The sequence below is a fragment of the Molothrus aeneus genome, chromosome 4 (genome assembly GCF_037042795.1).
Source record: "Molothrus aeneus isolate 106 chromosome 4, BPBGC_Maene_1.0, whole genome shotgun sequence".
NCBI lineage: Eukaryota > Metazoa > Chordata > Aves > Passeriformes > Icteridae > Molothrus > Molothrus aeneus.
In genome coordinates, this window is record NC_089649.1 from 67,992,632 (window position 1) to 68,010,099 (window position 17,468).

Here is a 17,468-nt window from a genome sequence, read left to right on the forward strand (position 1 = left end):
CTTGTGCATGTTATGGATCCATAGCTAATTCAAAAACTCTGTTCTCACCAGATCATTGCCATTCTTTCCCTGTCTGACTTAAAAATCCTTGCCTGCAGTTGTGCAGCTCCACCAACAGATGCTGCTCACGGTTCAGTACTGAGAGCATGTGTGCTCACCTAACAGGAGGCTGTGCTGAGCATTTGGGAAGCAGTTCTGCACTTGGTTGGCACAAATAATCCAGTTTGCCCTGTGTAGTGATGTGGGTTCTCTCCTGCTACTGCTTGCTGTGCTTCTGGTAACTGGAGAGCAGACTTGCAGGGGAAGAGTGAATAAAACTTTGTGGTTTCCATACCTAAAGTATAGTTGGCATCTGGTATGTGTGCATTGTCCCTAGTGGGGTGGGAATATCCACAGTAAAAAATGGATTTGATTTTGAAGCTTCAGTGGGACCGGTGATGTGTCTCCATTTCACTTTTGGACCAGATTGTGAAGCCTTGGGCTAGTCCCTGAAGTAGCCCTGTGTGTCCCAGGTGCCTTTTAGTGCTTCAGGATGGGAGCAAAGACACTCAGTGTGTTTGTATCTGTATCCAGATCAGCCTGTCCTCCTTGGGCTGTGCTGGGCTGGCAGCTGCTGCTCCTCCCTTTGCAAGCTGTCAGAACAGCAGCTCTGAGCAAGTGCACCCAAGTTAGTGGTGTGGATGGGCATCCAGTCAAGAATTTTTTGACCATGCTTATATAAAGTTAACTTATGGCTCCTTTGAAAGTAATGGATGTTTATAACTTGATTTTCATACCAGCAGCTTGTTTGTAGTGTCAGTTCAATGTCTATTAATAGACTTGGATTTTAATTTTTGCAAATGCCTTAAATAGGAAATGTATTGCGATGTGTTCTTGTGGTGTTTCAGGTCTGACTTGTGTTATAAAGCATTATCAAAACTTCAAAAGAGTAGGAAAGGAAAGCAGCACATAGCCTTTTTAAACTTCACAGGTATTGTTCATTTTTGGTTGTCATTTACACAAAGTTCATGTCCTCACCTCCTGTTAGTACTCTGGATGTTCGTCTGCTCTCTGAAGTATTTTTTAATTAAGTCTTTTCCTGCTGTGACCTCAGCACTGCACATTGCAGCTAGGTATGGCTGAGCTAACAATCTTCCCTCCTAAAAGCAGTGTTCCTCTGTGGAAACATTGATTTCAGTCTCCTCCTGTGGGGAAGCTGAAGTGGATGCTGTGTGTTCCCAGTAATGAGTCAGAGCTTCTGATCTCTGTTAGCTTAGACCTGTGTCCATCCTGTTGCTTTGAATCTTTCTTCTTGATGCTTTACAGGATGGCTGCTGCTAAAATTCAAGGTTGAAGTTACTTATCACTCAGAGCCAGCTTGCCAAGGTAAAGGCAGTAAGTTTGGGTTAGATTTTGCTTGCAAGGTTTGTTTGCCCACTGCATGGTACAGTTTTTCCTTCTGTGCTTATCACTTCAGAGGTTGATGTGTCTCTTGGGCAGGGAGGGATAACCTGGTCCTTAATCCATCCCACCCCTTACTCCTTTCCTTCTGTGAGTAGGAGACTGAAGTGTAGGGAAAGAAGCTGTTGAAATGAAATTTTAAGAAGAAGAGTCTGGCAGCAATGATTTGTAGTGAGTAAAGCTGTAACGTGGTGTTACATGACTACTCTGAATTTAATTCAAACCTTATTATGGAAAAAGGAAGAGTAGTTTACAAAAATGTACATATGTGAGATGAGAGTGACTTTATTTCTCTCCATAACTTCAAGTTTGCATTAAGTTAGCAGTCCTGTGGAGAAATACAGGAACTGGAGCTGTTCACAGCCTCCTGTGAGCTCTTACTGAATCCTGCTGGGTCTGTTTGTAGGAACTGGGGTTTCAGATCACACTGACTTGTACTTATTTTTACAGGGCAGCTGTATCTGTTTTTAAATGCAAAAGCTCTGAAGTGTTGTCCACTTCCTATTCCACCTTAGAACTTTTCACTTTCTAGAGAAAACTTTTCATTTTTTGAAAGGAGCAGTGTAGAGTGGAACAAAGACTGGTGGGTGCTGTGACCTGGGCTGCAGTGAGCAAAGCTTCCCTGATTTGGCTTTTAAAAGGAGATGCCCTTTTCTCCTGCATTTCCTCTGCCTGGTGGTTTTTTTCAGACCTGGTGGCACTCCTGTTGGTTTCTTTCTTCTTACTAAATGTCAGGTCATGGCTAGGACTTTTCCTTTGGCTAGAGAAAAGGGATGGGGAAGGTGTAAATCATGTTTCAGTTCAAGTCTTGAGCATCATCCATGAGACATTTGCCCCCATTTGTCTGTGGGGAGAGGAAATAAATATATGAATGTAGCTATTTTGACTGACAGTTCTTTCCCCTCAGAACTGAGAGCAAATCCACTATTTTCCAAGGTTTCTGAGTTATGTGGGAGATTTCCAGGAATGTGAAAGACAAACAGATGTGGTTGATCTCCCATGACAAAAATTTACATGTATTCAATTTATTCAGCACAGCTCAGGATGGGGAGCTGGTGATGGATAGGTAGTGCTGACCCTGCACATTTTGATGTCATATGAATCAGAAGGAAGAAACCTACCTACAGGAAGGTTGTGTTTCACTGCCTATTTACTGTTCTTCCAGAGGTTTCTGTACTTTTTCTCCCTGCCTTATTTTGCTCTTCTGTGTTGAATGCTGCAGAAGCAGCAGCAAGGGCATGGTTTTGGGGGTGGATTCCAAGCACTTGCACAAAATGCACCACAGAATTAGTCTGAGCAGTCTGGGAGGAGCTTAGGTTACTTCCCTGTGACAGGTCATCTGTCAAATTCTTGGACAGACAGAGCTTTTTGACTTCAACTGATCAGTCGAGTTACTGGCTCTGGTGGGGTAATCTTGGCTGTATTATGTATCTGGAGTTCATTTATCAAAATCCTTTCTCTCTCAGAAAAGTTCACTGAGTAAGTGAAGCTCTGTATGGTGTAAAAGCAGAGGTCTGTCAACAAATTCTGGATGCTCTGTGTTTTGGGGGCATCTGATGTTGTCCTCATCTTCATAGGCTTTTTCAGCAACCATTTTGTACTCTTTTTTTTCCTTTATTAGTTGAGGTTATGCTTAAATTGTGCACCAGCTCTTGCTCTCCCCACCATGAAGTGTTAACTCCTGGCTTGTTTGTCTTTAGCCCATCAGATCCTGAGTTATGAGTTACTCCATTATTAATTTGGAGCAAATGTGCAGTTGGGTAACCTTGACCTCTGAACAAATGCATTCCTTCTGCTCCTCTTTGAATGTCATTCTCCATGCCAGACTCCAGTTTGCCCTGTGACAGCTTCCAGCCTGCACCCTGCTCTGTCAGCTCACTGGAACTGGAACCTCTTCCATGTGCTGTAACCAGAAGCTGTCAGATCTGTAGGGCCTGTCCCACAGCAGCTTCCTGCATGCACTAACAGGCACCTTTGAGCTGCTTCTCTGCACTCCAGCTCAGCCAGTTCCCTTGTTATTAGTGCAAGCAGCAGTCCAGGCTCCTTGCCCAGACATTGCCACCCAACCACAAACCCAGCCAGTTTGCCCTGAACTTGCATGATTTGTTAGAGGTGTGTGCATGCAGGGCTGGAGATGCTCTTGGCACTTTCCCTTCTCACTGCTGCACTCAGATTTGCAATTGCTTCTTAACATTTTACTGCAAAATATGTTTTGGTTTTGCCTTCTATTATTACCTTATTAGTAGGGGTGCAAAGTCTTCTACAGAAAATCCAGGTTGTAAGTGGATTATAGAGAATATTGTTCCTCAGGTCTAGCTGTTGGTGGAAAACTTTACAGGCTCTTTTAAATGCAAGGTGCAGTGCTGGGTGCAGCTGAGCTGAGCTGGAAGGGGACTGTGACAGGCTGATCAAGGGACTGTGTGGAAGGAAGAGCTGGCAAAGGAAAGTCAGTGTTGCTTGGGAGAGCTGTGCTGGGTCACTGCCTCTGCTGGAGTCTTCTGTGGTGAAGTTGGTCATTTTTGGGGTATTCAGTGAGAAACTGGGGCAGTGGCTACCAAAGGCTTTGTTTTGGTGCTCACCCCAAGCTGTTCTGCTCCTCTCAGCCTTCTTAACTGCTGCAGAGGGGACTGTGCTGCTTTTGCAGTCAAGGTGGAATCAGAGCAGTTCAGTGCAGTGCATTGGGTGTATTTGTAAGGCATACTAAAACTGAAGGAGCTCAGTGATAAAGCCTTGTGTCAGAAGAGACAGAAGGACAAGTTTTACCCCCTGGGTATCTTGGGATGGACAGCAGTCCACAAACATGCAGGATCTCACTGAAAATCCACAGGTGGAGAGCTGGATTTGCTTTTAAACTCCCTTCCCTCACAGGCTTATGCTAACTCATGATATCTGTTGCAGTGCTACTAGAGGTTAAAAATGGGAAGTTTTCACTGTGCAGTGGGTTTGGAGCTGTGTTCAGGGGAGTAATTACCACTGTCAGCATTGTAATTCTTTTTTAGAGGTTGATTTCCTGTGCAAATGAAAGACTGCAGAAAAAGCACCAACCAGCAAACCTGACAAAATGACAAAAAAACCCAAACCCAAAGATTCCCTACTCCCAGTTCTTCACTGCATCAGTCTTGCCTGGATCAGTATTGCTTCAGGACTGGGGTCTTAGTGCAGCACTGCCCAGTGGAGCATTACTATTAGTAATGTCAGCTATTAATGCCCAAATATATTTTTTTTTATTGCTTGGGGTTTTATTTTTCTCTGTTTATCCTGTGTTAGCATTCCATGCAGTAGCAAGGACTTGGTTCTACATGTGTTCATCTTATTGAAATGCTTTTTTGAATTTAAATACCCATGTCCTCTTTCTCCCCACAGGATTGTCCGCTGTACGCTCCCAAGCAGTAGAACAGGCAATAAATAATTAATCTCTGGGTCAGGATGTAGTAATTTAATTTGGAAGAATAACAAAGTTTACAGAGATTGCAATACAGAAGAATGCTTTTGCTCAGTTTTCTGAACAGTTTCTGTTCAATGTTCATACATTTAATTTTGGTGTGTGCCACATGTCACATTCAGCGACATCAAACAGAGAAAATACATTTTCAGGGCAATGCTTCCCATGCAAAACTCATGGCCTTTTGTTGGGAAAGAAGCCCTGATGCTGCAGTCAGATCACTGCACCTCCTTCCTACAAAATCACGGGAAAGAGCTGGACTGGGAGGGGAAGGGCACTCAGGAAGTGTCAAGATGATTTGTTGGAAGATGTCCAGGCAGTGACTGTAACAGGGATCCTTCTCCTGCACTGTGTCCTGTTATCCCACGCCTCCCAAAGCAGCCAGCACATTCTCAGGGACAGGGCTGTGGTTTCAGGCCTCAGGTGCACCTAGAGGGCGTAGGTGCGACCTTAAGTTGATACAGCACGATGGTGGTGGCCAGGAGCAGGAGACAGAGGCCTGCCAAGGTGACACAGAGGAAGGTGAGACAGGAGGAATCCAGGTCTTCCTGCATTCTGCTGTCTGCAGGGATAGAGAAGAGGGAAGGTTACAGCCAGCTCTGGTGGAGCCAAGGGAGCTGCCCAGGGCCCTGCCTGGTGTGCCTGAGGCACAGAGCTTCCCCTGGGCCTGCAGTGATGGTCTGCTGCTGTCAGCAATTTCCTGGCAACTGGAGGCGGGAAATGTGGCCAAAAGTTTTCCTGTGTCCTTTGATGAGGCTAAAAGCAGACCTGGGCACTGAGGCTCTACCTTCCCTCCCCCTGTTCCTGGTGTCCCAGGCAGGGGAGATGCTCATGCTTTTTACATCATCCTTAGCCTTTCCTATGGGGGATGTAATGATGGAATTTAATCCTTCCAACTCTGCTCAAGCTGTATGGATTTTCATTCTTCCCCCAGTCCCAAAATATCTGCAGGATTCCTCTTGGTATCAGTGGACAAGGGTCCAGCTCTTCCCCTCTCCCTCCCTGCATCCAGGCTACCTGGATCTGGTGTCCTCAGGCAGGAGTCCCCTTCAGTGGTGCCCCTCTGGGTGGTGGGTCCTGGAGTGCTGGGTGCCACTGCAGTGGTGACTGCAAGTGAAATGGATGAACTCAGCATGTAGGGAAATACAATAAAACAGATCTCTCCTGCCTTTCTGCTCTCCAGCCTGGGTAGGGCTGTTCCTGTGCACAGTGAAGCCCTCAGCTCTGGGGGATCTTTGTAGAGCCAAGTGTGGATAGGGTCTCCCTAAGGAGGGTCTCCCAAGAGCCAAGGGGGAGCTGCAGCCTGCTTGTTTCTCACTTTCTGACACCATCCCCACAAAGCCTGAGCCCCCTGAGCCTGGTGGTACTTTTGGGAGCTGCGTGTGCAGAGGAAGGAGGAGGTGGTGCTGGACTTGGCTTTAATGCTCTGCCTTCAGAGCCGTGGGTGGGGTGGGGAAGTGGGCATGGGGAGATGATGTTGGGTCTGCCCAATCATGTTTGCTTTTGGGCAGGAGCTGTGCCAGGAGGAGAGGTGGGAAGCAGGGAGGCTCTGGCAGGAGGAGCAGTGGGTTGCTCACAGGATGGCCTGGGCAAGCCAGCAGGGAAATGGGGTCTGGGGAGGGATGGCTGGTCACAAAGGGCACGGGCAGGAGGTGCTGGGCATTTTGGCAGCGCTGGGTGAGGCTGGGGGAAGGTGTTGCTGACCTGGGAGGAAGGCACGCTGGCCAGGGCTGAAGTGCAGCATTTGGTTGAGATTCATCACGCAGAAATAGCTCCCCTGGTCCTGCGGTGTGAAAGATTTCACTGCCAGCCCATGGATGGAGCTGTCTTTGCTCGCCTCAAAGCGATTGGATGTTCTCTGACCCCCTTGAAACGTGGCCCGAGACACGGAGCTGATGAAGACAATGAAGTGAAGGCTCCCACTCCTGTCCTGGCGGATCCAGGATGCCCCATGGTTCCTGTCAGTGTGACACTCCAGCTCCAGCTTCTGTCCCACCCGGAGCTGGCTGATGTCCTTGGGAGACCTGAGCTTGATCTCAAGTGACTGGCCATAGATCCCAGGGCAGCCTGCAGGAGAGAAATCCTTGCTGGAACCACTTGGGAAGAGTCAAAGGCTTCTCTGAGGAACCCACCCTCCCTCCCTGTCCATGGGGTGGGAGTAGAAATGGAAAGGATGTGAAGGTTTTCTTGGAGTCCTTGCTGGGATGGTGCGTGGAGGGTGCTCAGCAATCAGCCAGCCGGGCTTGAGAGATGGGTGCTGCCCTTCCAGTGTCTTCTCAGGGACATTACACCTTCCCAGCTTCTCTGAAGTGACTCCATTTACACTTCTTGCAAGGCCTCTTTTTTCCCACCCTTCTCCCTCCCCTCTGGAAGCACTCATTGGATCAATCTCCCTTCCCAGTGCAGGTGGTGCTGCAGCCGCCCCTCTGGCTGTCCTTTGCTGGCTGAGGTGATGCCAGCCTTCCTTCCAAACTCACCGAGCACACCTCAAGCTCAGCAGTTTTGGTTTGCTTTTTACCCCTTTAGTTATTTGCCCCAATGTCTTGGATTCAATAGAAAGTTTTTCCTTGTCCCTCCCAGTGAAGGGGCTGCACAGCCCCATGTCCGTACTCACAGAATCCCAGGGTGAGCAGCAGGAGCAGGGCAGGAGATGTGTCCATCTTCCCCTGGGGTGCCTGTGCTTGGGCTGGTGCAGAGCAGCTGAGATAGTTTTTCTGTCTTGGCTTGGGAGGTTCTGTCACTCTTTGGGGAGGATGTGATGTCACCAGGACCCCAACACCAGAATGCATTCAGTTCATGTCCAGAGTCTGGGTCCCTTTAACCTCATCCTTTCTTACAAGCTTGTTTCTGTGTGACTTTCAGAGAGATGCAGAGTGATGCTGCTCATGGCTGAGGTGGGATCAGCCACCACAGCCTGCTCTTCCCTCCCCACAGCTTCTGTGCAGAAGACACAGAACTGCCCCATCCTCTGGTGCAGACCCTTGAACGTTTCTCTTGGTGGGGATTCTGCCTCCTTCTCTTGAGCACATTCATGGAATCCCGTGTGCATGGCAGAGCCTGCAGTCACTCAGATCTTCCTGGTGTAGATCCATGTGTATTGTTTATCTCTAAGCACAGGTTTCTGGCACACTGATGGTACTTCTCTGTTGTTCTTGTTGCACTTCTTTGTTCAGTTCTTTGCTATTGCTTGGCAAAAGCCTTTTCATGAAAGGTAGTTGGTTTTGGAACTGGAACCTGTTGAGATTGGCCCTTGCACAAGTGAGTGTTTTGCCTTTTCTTTGTTTTTAAAACTCGTGGTTCTTTTCTTTAACCACAGGGTCTTCTGCTCTTCAAAAAAACCCTTTTATGGTTCACCAGAGAGGGCTCTTGCTGCTGCCTCCAGGTGACCACTTGCACATGGGGATGGGTGATGCTTCCTGGACCTTTACATGCATAGAAAGAATCATTTCACCAGAGTGCAAGGGGCTGGGCTAGTGTTTGATTGAACTTTCCTGTTAATTGCTTTTCTGTGTGAGGGGTTTTTTTATTACACCTTTGCAAAGAAGCTCTGTTTTTCCTCATCTGTCAGAAGCCAAGTGCTGCTGAGTTTGATGCAGTTGCTCTTGGGGCTGATACTCAGAGCATGAGATGACCCAGCTATCTTCTCCTGGAGCGTCTGTCCTTGGGGACAGTGCAGCACAGCTGAGATGAACTTTGTCACTTTGTCACTTGGCTTGGGAGGCTGTGCTGCTCTTTGGGGGGATGTGATGTCATCAGGACCCTCTTGGGTAAAGTGACAATGCTTGGCCTCTGTGACAAAACATTGAGGAAAAAAAGAATTTCTGAAGAAATTAGTTTCTAGTCCAGAATTTGTTATTTGCTTCTTTGTTTTATCTGCTTGTGGTTCTTTTGTCTCACCACGGGTTCCTTCCATCCTTCCCCAAGCCCGCTGTGTGCTCCAGTGGCCCTTGCTGCTGCCTCTGGGTGACCACTGGCACAGGGCAATGGCTGACATTTCCTGGAGCTTTGCACACACAGGCTTTCCTGTTGATTATCTTTCTGTGTAAGGTTTTTTGTTTAATTTCTTTTTGTTTTTTGCCAACCTTTTGCCAAGAAGCCTCTTGATTCCTGGCTCTGTCAGAAAACAGGCGCCGCTCTTTGTGCTGCTACCGACAGCTGAGTTATGGAAAATGGTTTGGGAGCTGTGGTTATGTCACTGGGCATCAAAGTGTGTTAATGAATGGAGAAAGCTGCTGCTGGGATGTGTGAGGGTCACTGGGGCTGTGTGAGCTGTGCCCTGCAGAGTGTGGGTTGGAGGATCAGTGTGCAGACGTGCTGAGCCATCCCAGAGCCTCCTGAGTTTGGCACCGGGCTTGAAGGTGATCAGGTGTGTTCTGAAACAACAAACAACCCCTCTGAATCAAATAACAATTCCCAGAGCAAACAGATCCTGCTTCTATTCCTTCATCTATTGGAAGAGGATTTGGATGTGGGAATCAGTAGCACAGCAGGAGCTCACTGCCCTTCTGCCTGGGCTGCAGGAATGTGGTGTGATGTGTAATGTGAAAAAGTGGAAAAGAGAACATGAGGAAAGACTTATAGCTTTTAGGCAGAAACACGTTGAGTTATAACTTTTTAAGAGAAAATTTTTAGCTCACACTAATTCAATAAGAAACCACCCAATAATTAAATTGATCTCATAGCCTCAATGTTGGGGCTTTTCCTTTATTTTTATTTTCATAGTGTGTGTAGTTCTGTGGAATTGCCATTCAGTATTTGCTTGCTATTGTTTAGATACACTTATCTAATCCTGATTTTTTTCTTTTTTTTTTTTTTATCCTTACAAACAAGTAAGTTTGGAAGAACTTTGTTTTTCTTTGATTTTCTCTCTTTCCCATCTTGTTTACAGAGGAGGAGACTATCAAAGGGTTTCTTCCACTCCTTTTTTTGTCCAGGTTTTTATCAGCCCCGTGACAAGAATTCCAGAGTACCCGCAGACTCTTTATCTCAGACACCTTCTTGGCATTTTCCTGGAATGTGGGAGTGTTACTGGGCCCATCAGCAAATCCCTGGGAAGACACCTTTAGATGATTTTAGGCTGTGGTAAGCTGGAAGCTGAAGTCTGCACCCTAATGCTCAGGATGGTGTATTAATCACTGGCTTTTCCCTTAGCCAAGACTTTTTCAACCCCTTGTTTATTATCTTCCTGAAGGATTTTAGCTTTTCTGAGACTAGGAATCAAAGAAAGAAAGAAATAATGGTCATGAATATGACTAGAATAATTTTATTTTATGTGTCAGTTCTTAAATTGCAAGCATACTAAGGAAATATTTACATGAAGTACAGATCTGAAAAAACAGAACTTACAGTAGTCCATAACATGTCCCCAAAATATCAACATGTTAAACATCCTGCTTAACCAAAACAATTTTTTTAATCACTCAGGCATTTCCCTCAGAAAGAAAGCAAATCCCGCTTTCCTTACTTAGGCCAAACTCCTGCAGAAATAGGAGAATCAGGGGTAGCAGCAGAACAAGTGTGAGGGGAGCAGTGAACCTTAGCCCCCAGGACTGTAAAAACCTCAAAAGTAAGGCAATGAATCCATATTTAGCTTCTCCAAGCAGTCTTGTATCCCATTACCTGAAACAACAAAAGCCCTAGGAGAGAGGCACCACAACCAGAAGATGTGTTGAGGGAGGATAATTATTTCTAAGGCTTTGTGTAGCAAATGCCACCTCTGGCTGCATTTTGGGAGGAAATCACACAGAGCCTTGAGCAAAGGTCCAGCTCATGTCCTTATTTCTCACCAGCTTCTCACTGAGGTGTGTCAGCACCAGGATTGGCCTGGCTCTAGTGCCTGAGCCCTGTCCCTGGGAGCAGAGCTGGCTTTTGACCCCTGGCATTGCCTGGAGGAGCTCAGGGTTTGGAAGGAGCTGTGCTTGACCCCTGGCATTGCCTGGAGGAGCTCAGGGTTTGGAAGGAGCTGTGCTTGACCCCTGGCATTGCCTGGAGGAGCTCAGGGTTTGGAAGGAGCTGTGCTTGACCCCTGGCATTGCCTGGAGGAGCTCAGGGTTTGGAAGGAGCTGTGCTTGACCCCTGGCATTGCCCAGGGAAGCTCAGGGTCTGGAAGGAGCTGTGCTTGACCCCTGGCATTGCCTGGAGGAGCTCAGGGTCTGGGAGGAGCTGTGCTTGACCCCTGGCATTGCCTGGAGGAGCTCAGGGTCTGGAAGGAGCTGTGCTTGACCCCTGGCATTGCCCAGGGAAGCTCAGGGTTTGGAAGGAGCTGTGCTTGACCCCTGGCATTGCCTGGAGGAGCTCAGGGTTTGGGAGAAGCTGTGCTTGACCCCTGGCATTGCCCAGGGAAGCTCAGGGTTTGGAAGGAGCTGTGCTTTACCCCTGGCATTGCCTGGAGGAGCTCAGGGTTTGGAAGGAGCTGTGCTTGACCCTGCAGCTCACAGGAACTCCTGCTCCTTGTCCGTGTGTCTGTGCTCCCTCTCGTCTCCTCAAGCCTGCCAGGGCAGAGTGACTGAGGTGCTATGGCCTTGTGGGTAAGGTAGGAGATGGATTTCTGTGCTGACAGCTCCCAGGAGAAGATCCAGCAGCCAGGAGGAGCAGATGCTGATCTGTGCTAGTTTGGTGTCCTGGGTTTCGTGGGGGGCTTCCCGTTTGCAGGTCTGGAGAGAGAAGAGGGTTTGGTTTACTCAGATGGGAGAGGAGCAAGAAGACAATTCAGGCTCCTTTAGCCTTGGGCTGCAGTCAGGGACCTCCAAGAGGAAGCTGCAAAGTGTTCCTAGATCCTCCTTGTGCAAGTGAAAGGTCTGTCTCCATTTCAAGCAGTGACAGATAACAGAAGGGTATTCTCAAGACACACTGACGGTCAATTCTTATATTAATTAATAAATAAAGTGGGCTTTATGCATTTACCTCTGACTTCTGCACACTCCTGTCCTCTCATTAAGCCTTTCTCTACATTTAGAAAAGAATGAAGAAGGAAGAGCTAAGGGTTTGTGGGGTTTTTTGAGTTAGACAGGGTGTTATAATTGCAGAGAGATTTTTTCTTGTTGGAACGTGTTGCCTGCAGAGAAGTTTGAAAGGAGGCTTTCCAGACAGCCAATGTGCACCCAAAATGATAAAAAATGACAGCTCTCCATCAACTGAGAGTTTTATGCTGATCTAATGAGTTGGGGAAGGTTAATTGGTGGTGGAAAATGAATCCTTGTGCTGGCAGCAAGGATGGCAGGCCAGATCCTGGGGAGCTTTGTAAGGGAGTGAATTGCACTGCTACCTTCCACAGAGCTTCCTTTCACTGAGCAGGAGCTGCTCAGAGCAGCAGGAATTTCCTCTCTAAATCAAGCCTGAAATGTGGTACAATAGCTAAAACCAGAGCTCTGTCAAGCTGAGGGGCTGCTGAAGGAGAACCATCCTGGGGGAGATGATTTCCTGAGGCCCCACTGCATCAGGAAAGTGGGAGAGCTCTGCAGGGTGTTTTTCTCCCCACAGAGACAGAACATCCTTGCACAGAGCTGGCAACAGGGGTTGAGATAAGTGAAAAATGCAAACATTCTCCTAAACAAGGCTGCACGAAGAGCTCTTCCTTATCATTTCTCCCCTGGAAAGGCAGACGAGGATCAGGAAAGCTCTGGGTGGGATAAATATCCTCTGTGAGAGTGACAGTCTGTTCCATTTTACAGACAGCTTAAAAAATGCAACCTGCCTTTGAAAGAAAAATAAATTTGTAGGGATCCATTTCCTACTAATGTTGGGGTGGGACTGTATTTTAATTTGGGGAACTAAATGGCAATTACCTCTTGTACTAAAAAACCTATGGATGTATAACAAGGAACAGGAATTTATCTGGTTTAAAAGATGCTTTGATTGGCAAAGAATGAGGCTCCAGAGGTGGGAAAATGCTGTTCCAAAGTTTCTTGGCATCCCAGCTGTTCCAAGCACTAGCCCAGCCCTGCTTGCCTTTGGGCAGTAGTGGGGATTTCTTGGTGTCTCTCTTGCCACAAGCCCCAGGGTGCACAAAGCCTGCAGAAGTGCTTTCATTCAGAGCAGGAGGAGTGACAAACCAGATGCAGGGAGGTCGATTTGCAGAAGCAAAATGTGTGCGGGGAAAAAGCATTTCCTCTCCCAAACCCCAGGACACTGCAATTCTCATTCTGATTGTGTTTTCCTGGTCACCCAGGCTGAGCTGAGGAGGCAGGAGGGAAAGCATAAAGAAAAGGTTTCTGTGTGCCCTAGAAACTGGGTTATCCCTCAATCCATCCCTGTCTGCACTGGTGTTTCTCAGGACAGTCCTGTGAGGCTGCAGCAGCCCCTCTGCTGCTGCTCCTCAGTGCCTGGGGGGACACAGAGGCAGGAACCCTGGTGCTGCTGGTCCAGCACGGTGCAGAGGGGGATCTGGGGTGCAGGAACTTATATGTGAACCATGGGCACATCTGAATAGGCAGTGATGGTTTGGGGAGGGGAAGGGGTGGAATATGGTCACCCCCGAGCTCGAGGTGGGAATGGTGCATTGGAAGCACAGAAATGTGGTTGGTTATGAGCACTGGGAGATGCACAAAGCTTTTGGGCTGCCACAAACACCTCCTGTCCTTCTGTTTTGTATCTGCTGCTGGGTCAGAGCTCAATGATTTGAATGACTTAATAGTTGTAAAACCAAAGAAAAAGCCCAAACAGATAAAAATCCCCAAACAAAACCAAAAATAGAGAACGGGAGAACCTCCTGTTCCGTTTTTGCCCTCAAGTCATTGCTCAGGCTCCTCCCAACCATCCTCTATCAGATGAAGAATTTTTAGGTTGCTTTTTGGCACCTGCCTCCTTTATCTCTTGAGGGTGAGATATTGCCAAGTTAAAGAGGAAAATGCTAGTGTCTGTCACTCACCTCTTACACCTGCATCTTCGTCTTCTGGTTTCTAAGAAAAGAGAGAAAATGTTTTAGTTCAAAGGTGCCAAGTGACAGCTCAGGAAAGAAACACTCCAGTGAGGTAGGGCTGGTGCTCCCCTGCAGCTGATATCTTTAATAACAGATAAACCAAACCTCTTCTTGAGGAAATCCATGCCAGGGAGTGGTGCTGCAGCTCATGTTACCCCAGTAATCCACTTAAATATTTTCATGAATTAATCTTTGAGGTGAGTAGCAGCAGCAGGATCGGCCTGGGAACACTGAGGGTGAATTATTTCTGTTTTCTGGCTCCAGTGACTTTGGGGCATTGCTGAAAATCCCTCAGCAGCAATAATTCCTGCAGCAGGTGAGTGGCAATGATGCCACGTCACTTGCACCCAAGGTAATGATGCTCTCCTCCATTCCAGCCTCTGTGTTGTTACTTTGGGGTAGATTAAGCTAAATAAATTAATTATTTGATTTAATTATTTAATTATTTAAATATGGCCCAGCCATTAATTTTAGACTAAGGTAAAAATCCATACAGAAGGGCTTGGCAATTGCTGCAGAAATTACCTGCAGCTGAGGGCTTTTCACTGATCATATTGTAATGAAGTTTCTCATCTGGTTCCAGTTGAGATGCCACTCTCAGCATCTGCTGGAGCAGATTTACTACTCTGTTAGGTCAGAATGTTTCAGGCTCTGGGGCTTTAACCTGTGACACACCCATTTATGAGCCCAGACAGTTGGTAGAGTAAGTACTGTCTCTTTCTAATCTATTTTTCTTCCTTGAAACTCTTTTCCAACATAAATAATTTCCTGACCGTGTGATTCTAAGTTGATAATTCTTTCTCATCCTAACCCTAGTGATGAGGATTAAAATACAGACACTGGTTTTAGCAGTGGTCCTTGTCTTGCACTGGCTGTGCTCTGATTAGCAGCTACCTCCCAAGACTGCCAGAACATCCATGTCCCTGAGGGCAGGGCTGTGGGCTCAGAACAGAGATGGATCTGGAGAGGGTTGTGGGGAGCCTTACGTTGGCACAGCACGATGGTGATCACCAGGGCAATGAAGACCAGGAGGCAGGCACCTGCCAAGGGCCCCCAGATGAAGATGTGGCAGAAGAAATTCAGATCTCCCTGTATTCTTCCCTCTGCAGGAAGAGAGAAGATGGAATGTCCACCAAGTCCTCAAGACAGTTCTGGTGTCAGCGTTTTCCTGAGGACTCGAGGGAGGAGATGTGGGCAAGACTTTTCCCCTGTTTCCTGCTGAGACTAAAAGCAGCCCCAGCCCCCAAGGCTCTCTCCTCCCTCCCCATATCCCTGGTGTGCCCAGACACGCTCAAACTTTTTACATCATATTTAGATATTCTTAGGCTGAATGAAACATTGGAATTTAATCCTTAAAGAAGCTGTGTGGATCTTCTCTCTCCCTCCCAATCCCAAAATATCTGCAGGATCCCCCTTGGTGTCAGTGGACCAGAGTCCAGCCCTTCCCTCTCCCTCCCTGCATTCAGGTTACCTGGATCTGCAGTTGTGAGGTTGGGCTCCTCAGTGATGCCCCTCTGGGTGGTGGGTCCTGGAGTGCTGGGTGCCACTGTGGTGGTGGCTGTAAGTGAAATGGATGAATTCAGCATGTAGGGAAATACAATAAAACCAGATCTCTCCTGCCTTTCTGCTCTCTTACCCCTGCCAGGGCACAGGTGCTCCTGAGTTCAGCTCCAGGAGAACTTCACAGAGCCCATCCTGGAGGGGCACTCCCCCAAGGAGGGTCTCCCAAGAGCCAAGGGGGAGCTGCAGCCTGCTTGTTTCTCACTTTCTGACACCATCCCCACAAAGCCTGAGCCCCCTGAGCCTGGTGGTACTTTTGGGAGCTGCGTGTGCAGAGGAAGGAGGAGGTGGTGCTGGACTTGGCTTTAATGCTCTGCCTTCAGAGCCGTGGGTGGGGTGGGGAAGTGGGCACGGGGAGATGATGTTGGGTCTGCCCAATCATGTTTGCTTTTGGGCAGGAGCTGTGCCAGGAGGAGAGGTGGGAAGCAGGGAGGCTCTGGCAGGAGGAGCAGTGGGTTGCTCACAGGATGGCCTGGGCAAGCCAGCAGGGAAATGGGGTCTGGGGAGGGATGGCTGGTTACAAAGGGCACGGGCAGGAGGTGCTGGGCATTTTGGCAGCGCTGGGTGAGGCTGGGGGAAGGTGTTGCTGACCTGGGAGGAAGGCACGCTGGCCAGGGCTGAAGTGCAGCATTTGGTTGAGATTCATCACGCAGAAATAGCTCCCCTGGTCCTGTGGTGTGAAAGATTTCACTGCCAGCCGATGGATGGAGCTGTCTTTGCTCGCCTCAAAGCGAGTGGATGTTTTCTGACCCCCTTGAAACGTGGCCCGAGACATGGAGCTGATGAAGACAATGAAGTGAAGGCTCCCACTCCTGTCCTGGCGGATCCAGGATGCCCCATGGTTCCTGTCAGTGTGACACTCCAGCTCCAGCTTCTGTCCCACCCGGAGCTGGCTGATGTCCTTGGGAGACCTGAGCTTGATCTCAAGTGACTGGCCATAGATCCCAGGGCAGCCTGCAGGAGAGAAATCCTTGCTGGAACCACTTGGGAAGAGTCAAAGGCTTCTCTGAGGAACCCACCCTCCCTCCCTGTCCATGGGGTGGGAGTAGAAATGGAAAGGGAAGACCTCACTGTCTGGAGGATGTGAAGGTTTTCTTGGAGTCCTTGCTGGGATGGTGCGTGGAGGGTGCTCAGCAATCAGCCAGCCGGGCTTGAGAGATGGGTGCTGCCCTTCCAGTGTCTTCTCAGGGACATTACACCTTCCCAGCTTCTCTGAAGTGACTCCATTTACACTTCTTGCAAGGCCTCTTTTTTCCCACCCTTCTCCCTCCCCTCTGGAAGCACTCATTGGATCAATCTCCCTTCCCAGTGCAGGTGGTGCTGCAGCCGCCCCTCTGGCTGTCCTTTGCTGGCTGAGGTGATGCCAGCCTTCCTTCCAAACTCACCGAGCACACCTCAAGCTCAGCAGTTTTGGTTTGCTTTTTACCCCTTTAGTTATTTGCCCCAATGTCTTGGATTCAATAGAAAGTTTTTCCTTGTCCCTCCCAGTGAAGGGGCTGCACAGCCCCGTGTCCGTACTCACAGAATCCCAGGGTGAGCAGCAGGAGCAGGGCAGGAGATGTGTCCATCTTCCCCTGGGGTGCCTGTGCTTGGGCTGGTGCAGAGCAGCTGAGATGGTTTTTCTGTCTTGGCTTGGGAGGTTCTGTCACTCTTTGGGGAGGATGTGATGTCATCAGGACCCTCTTGGGTAAGGAGGTGATGCTCGGCATCTGCGGCATAACGAGGACAAAAAAGATTCCTGAAGAAATTAATTTCTTGTCCAGAGTTTATATATCCTTATCAGCTCTTAATGGTGCCTCAAGGCTTTTTCCTGGATGCCTTCCCTAGAGATCCAGTGGTGCTGCTCATGGCTGAGGTAGGATCAGCCACCACAGCCTGCTCTCCCCAGCCCCCTGGGGACCCACAGCAGCTCCAGCTCTGCAGAAGTTATGGATGAGTCCCATGCTTTTGGTGCAGGCTGTACTTTGCTTTTCTTGGCAGGGCTTCTGCCTCCTTCTCCTTAGCACACTCAAGGGGTCTCATGTGGGTGGCAGAGCCCAGACTATTTTGTTACCTGGCAAGTGGGACACAGGTGTTTCATGGCATAGAGACACAGATCATTTATCTCCA

The 17,468-nt window shown here is 48.4% G+C and overlaps 2 protein-coding genes across 2 annotated transcripts; both read right to left on the reverse strand.

The window, feature by feature from the left end:
• Positions 1 to 5,301: 5,301 nt before the first annotated feature.
• On the reverse strand, positions 5,302 to 7,542 carry LOC136556104 (T-cell surface glycoprotein CD8 alpha chain-like). The gene is made up of 4 exons (XM_066549158.1): positions 7,497 to 7,542; positions 6,587 to 6,949; positions 5,900 to 5,989; positions 5,302 to 5,444 (listed from the first exon to the last, which is right to left on the reverse strand). Exons 1-4 carry the CDS (start codon positions 7,540 to 7,542, stop codon positions 5,302 to 5,304), a joined length of 642 nt encoding a protein of 213 aa, XP_066405255.1.
• A 3,916-nt stretch (positions 7,543 to 11,458) lies between these two features.
• Positions 11,459 to 16,927, reverse strand: CD8A (CD8 subunit alpha). The gene is made up of 6 exons (XM_066549237.1): positions 16,882 to 16,927; positions 15,951 to 16,313; positions 15,271 to 15,357; positions 14,786 to 14,902; positions 13,749 to 13,779; positions 11,459 to 11,535 (listed from the first exon to the last, which is right to left on the reverse strand). Exons 1-6 carry the CDS (start codon positions 16,925 to 16,927, stop codon positions 11,490 to 11,492), a joined length of 690 nt encoding a protein of 229 aa, XP_066405334.1. The 3' UTR covers positions 11,459 to 11,489.
• Positions 16,928 to 17,468: the final 541 nt, after the last annotated feature.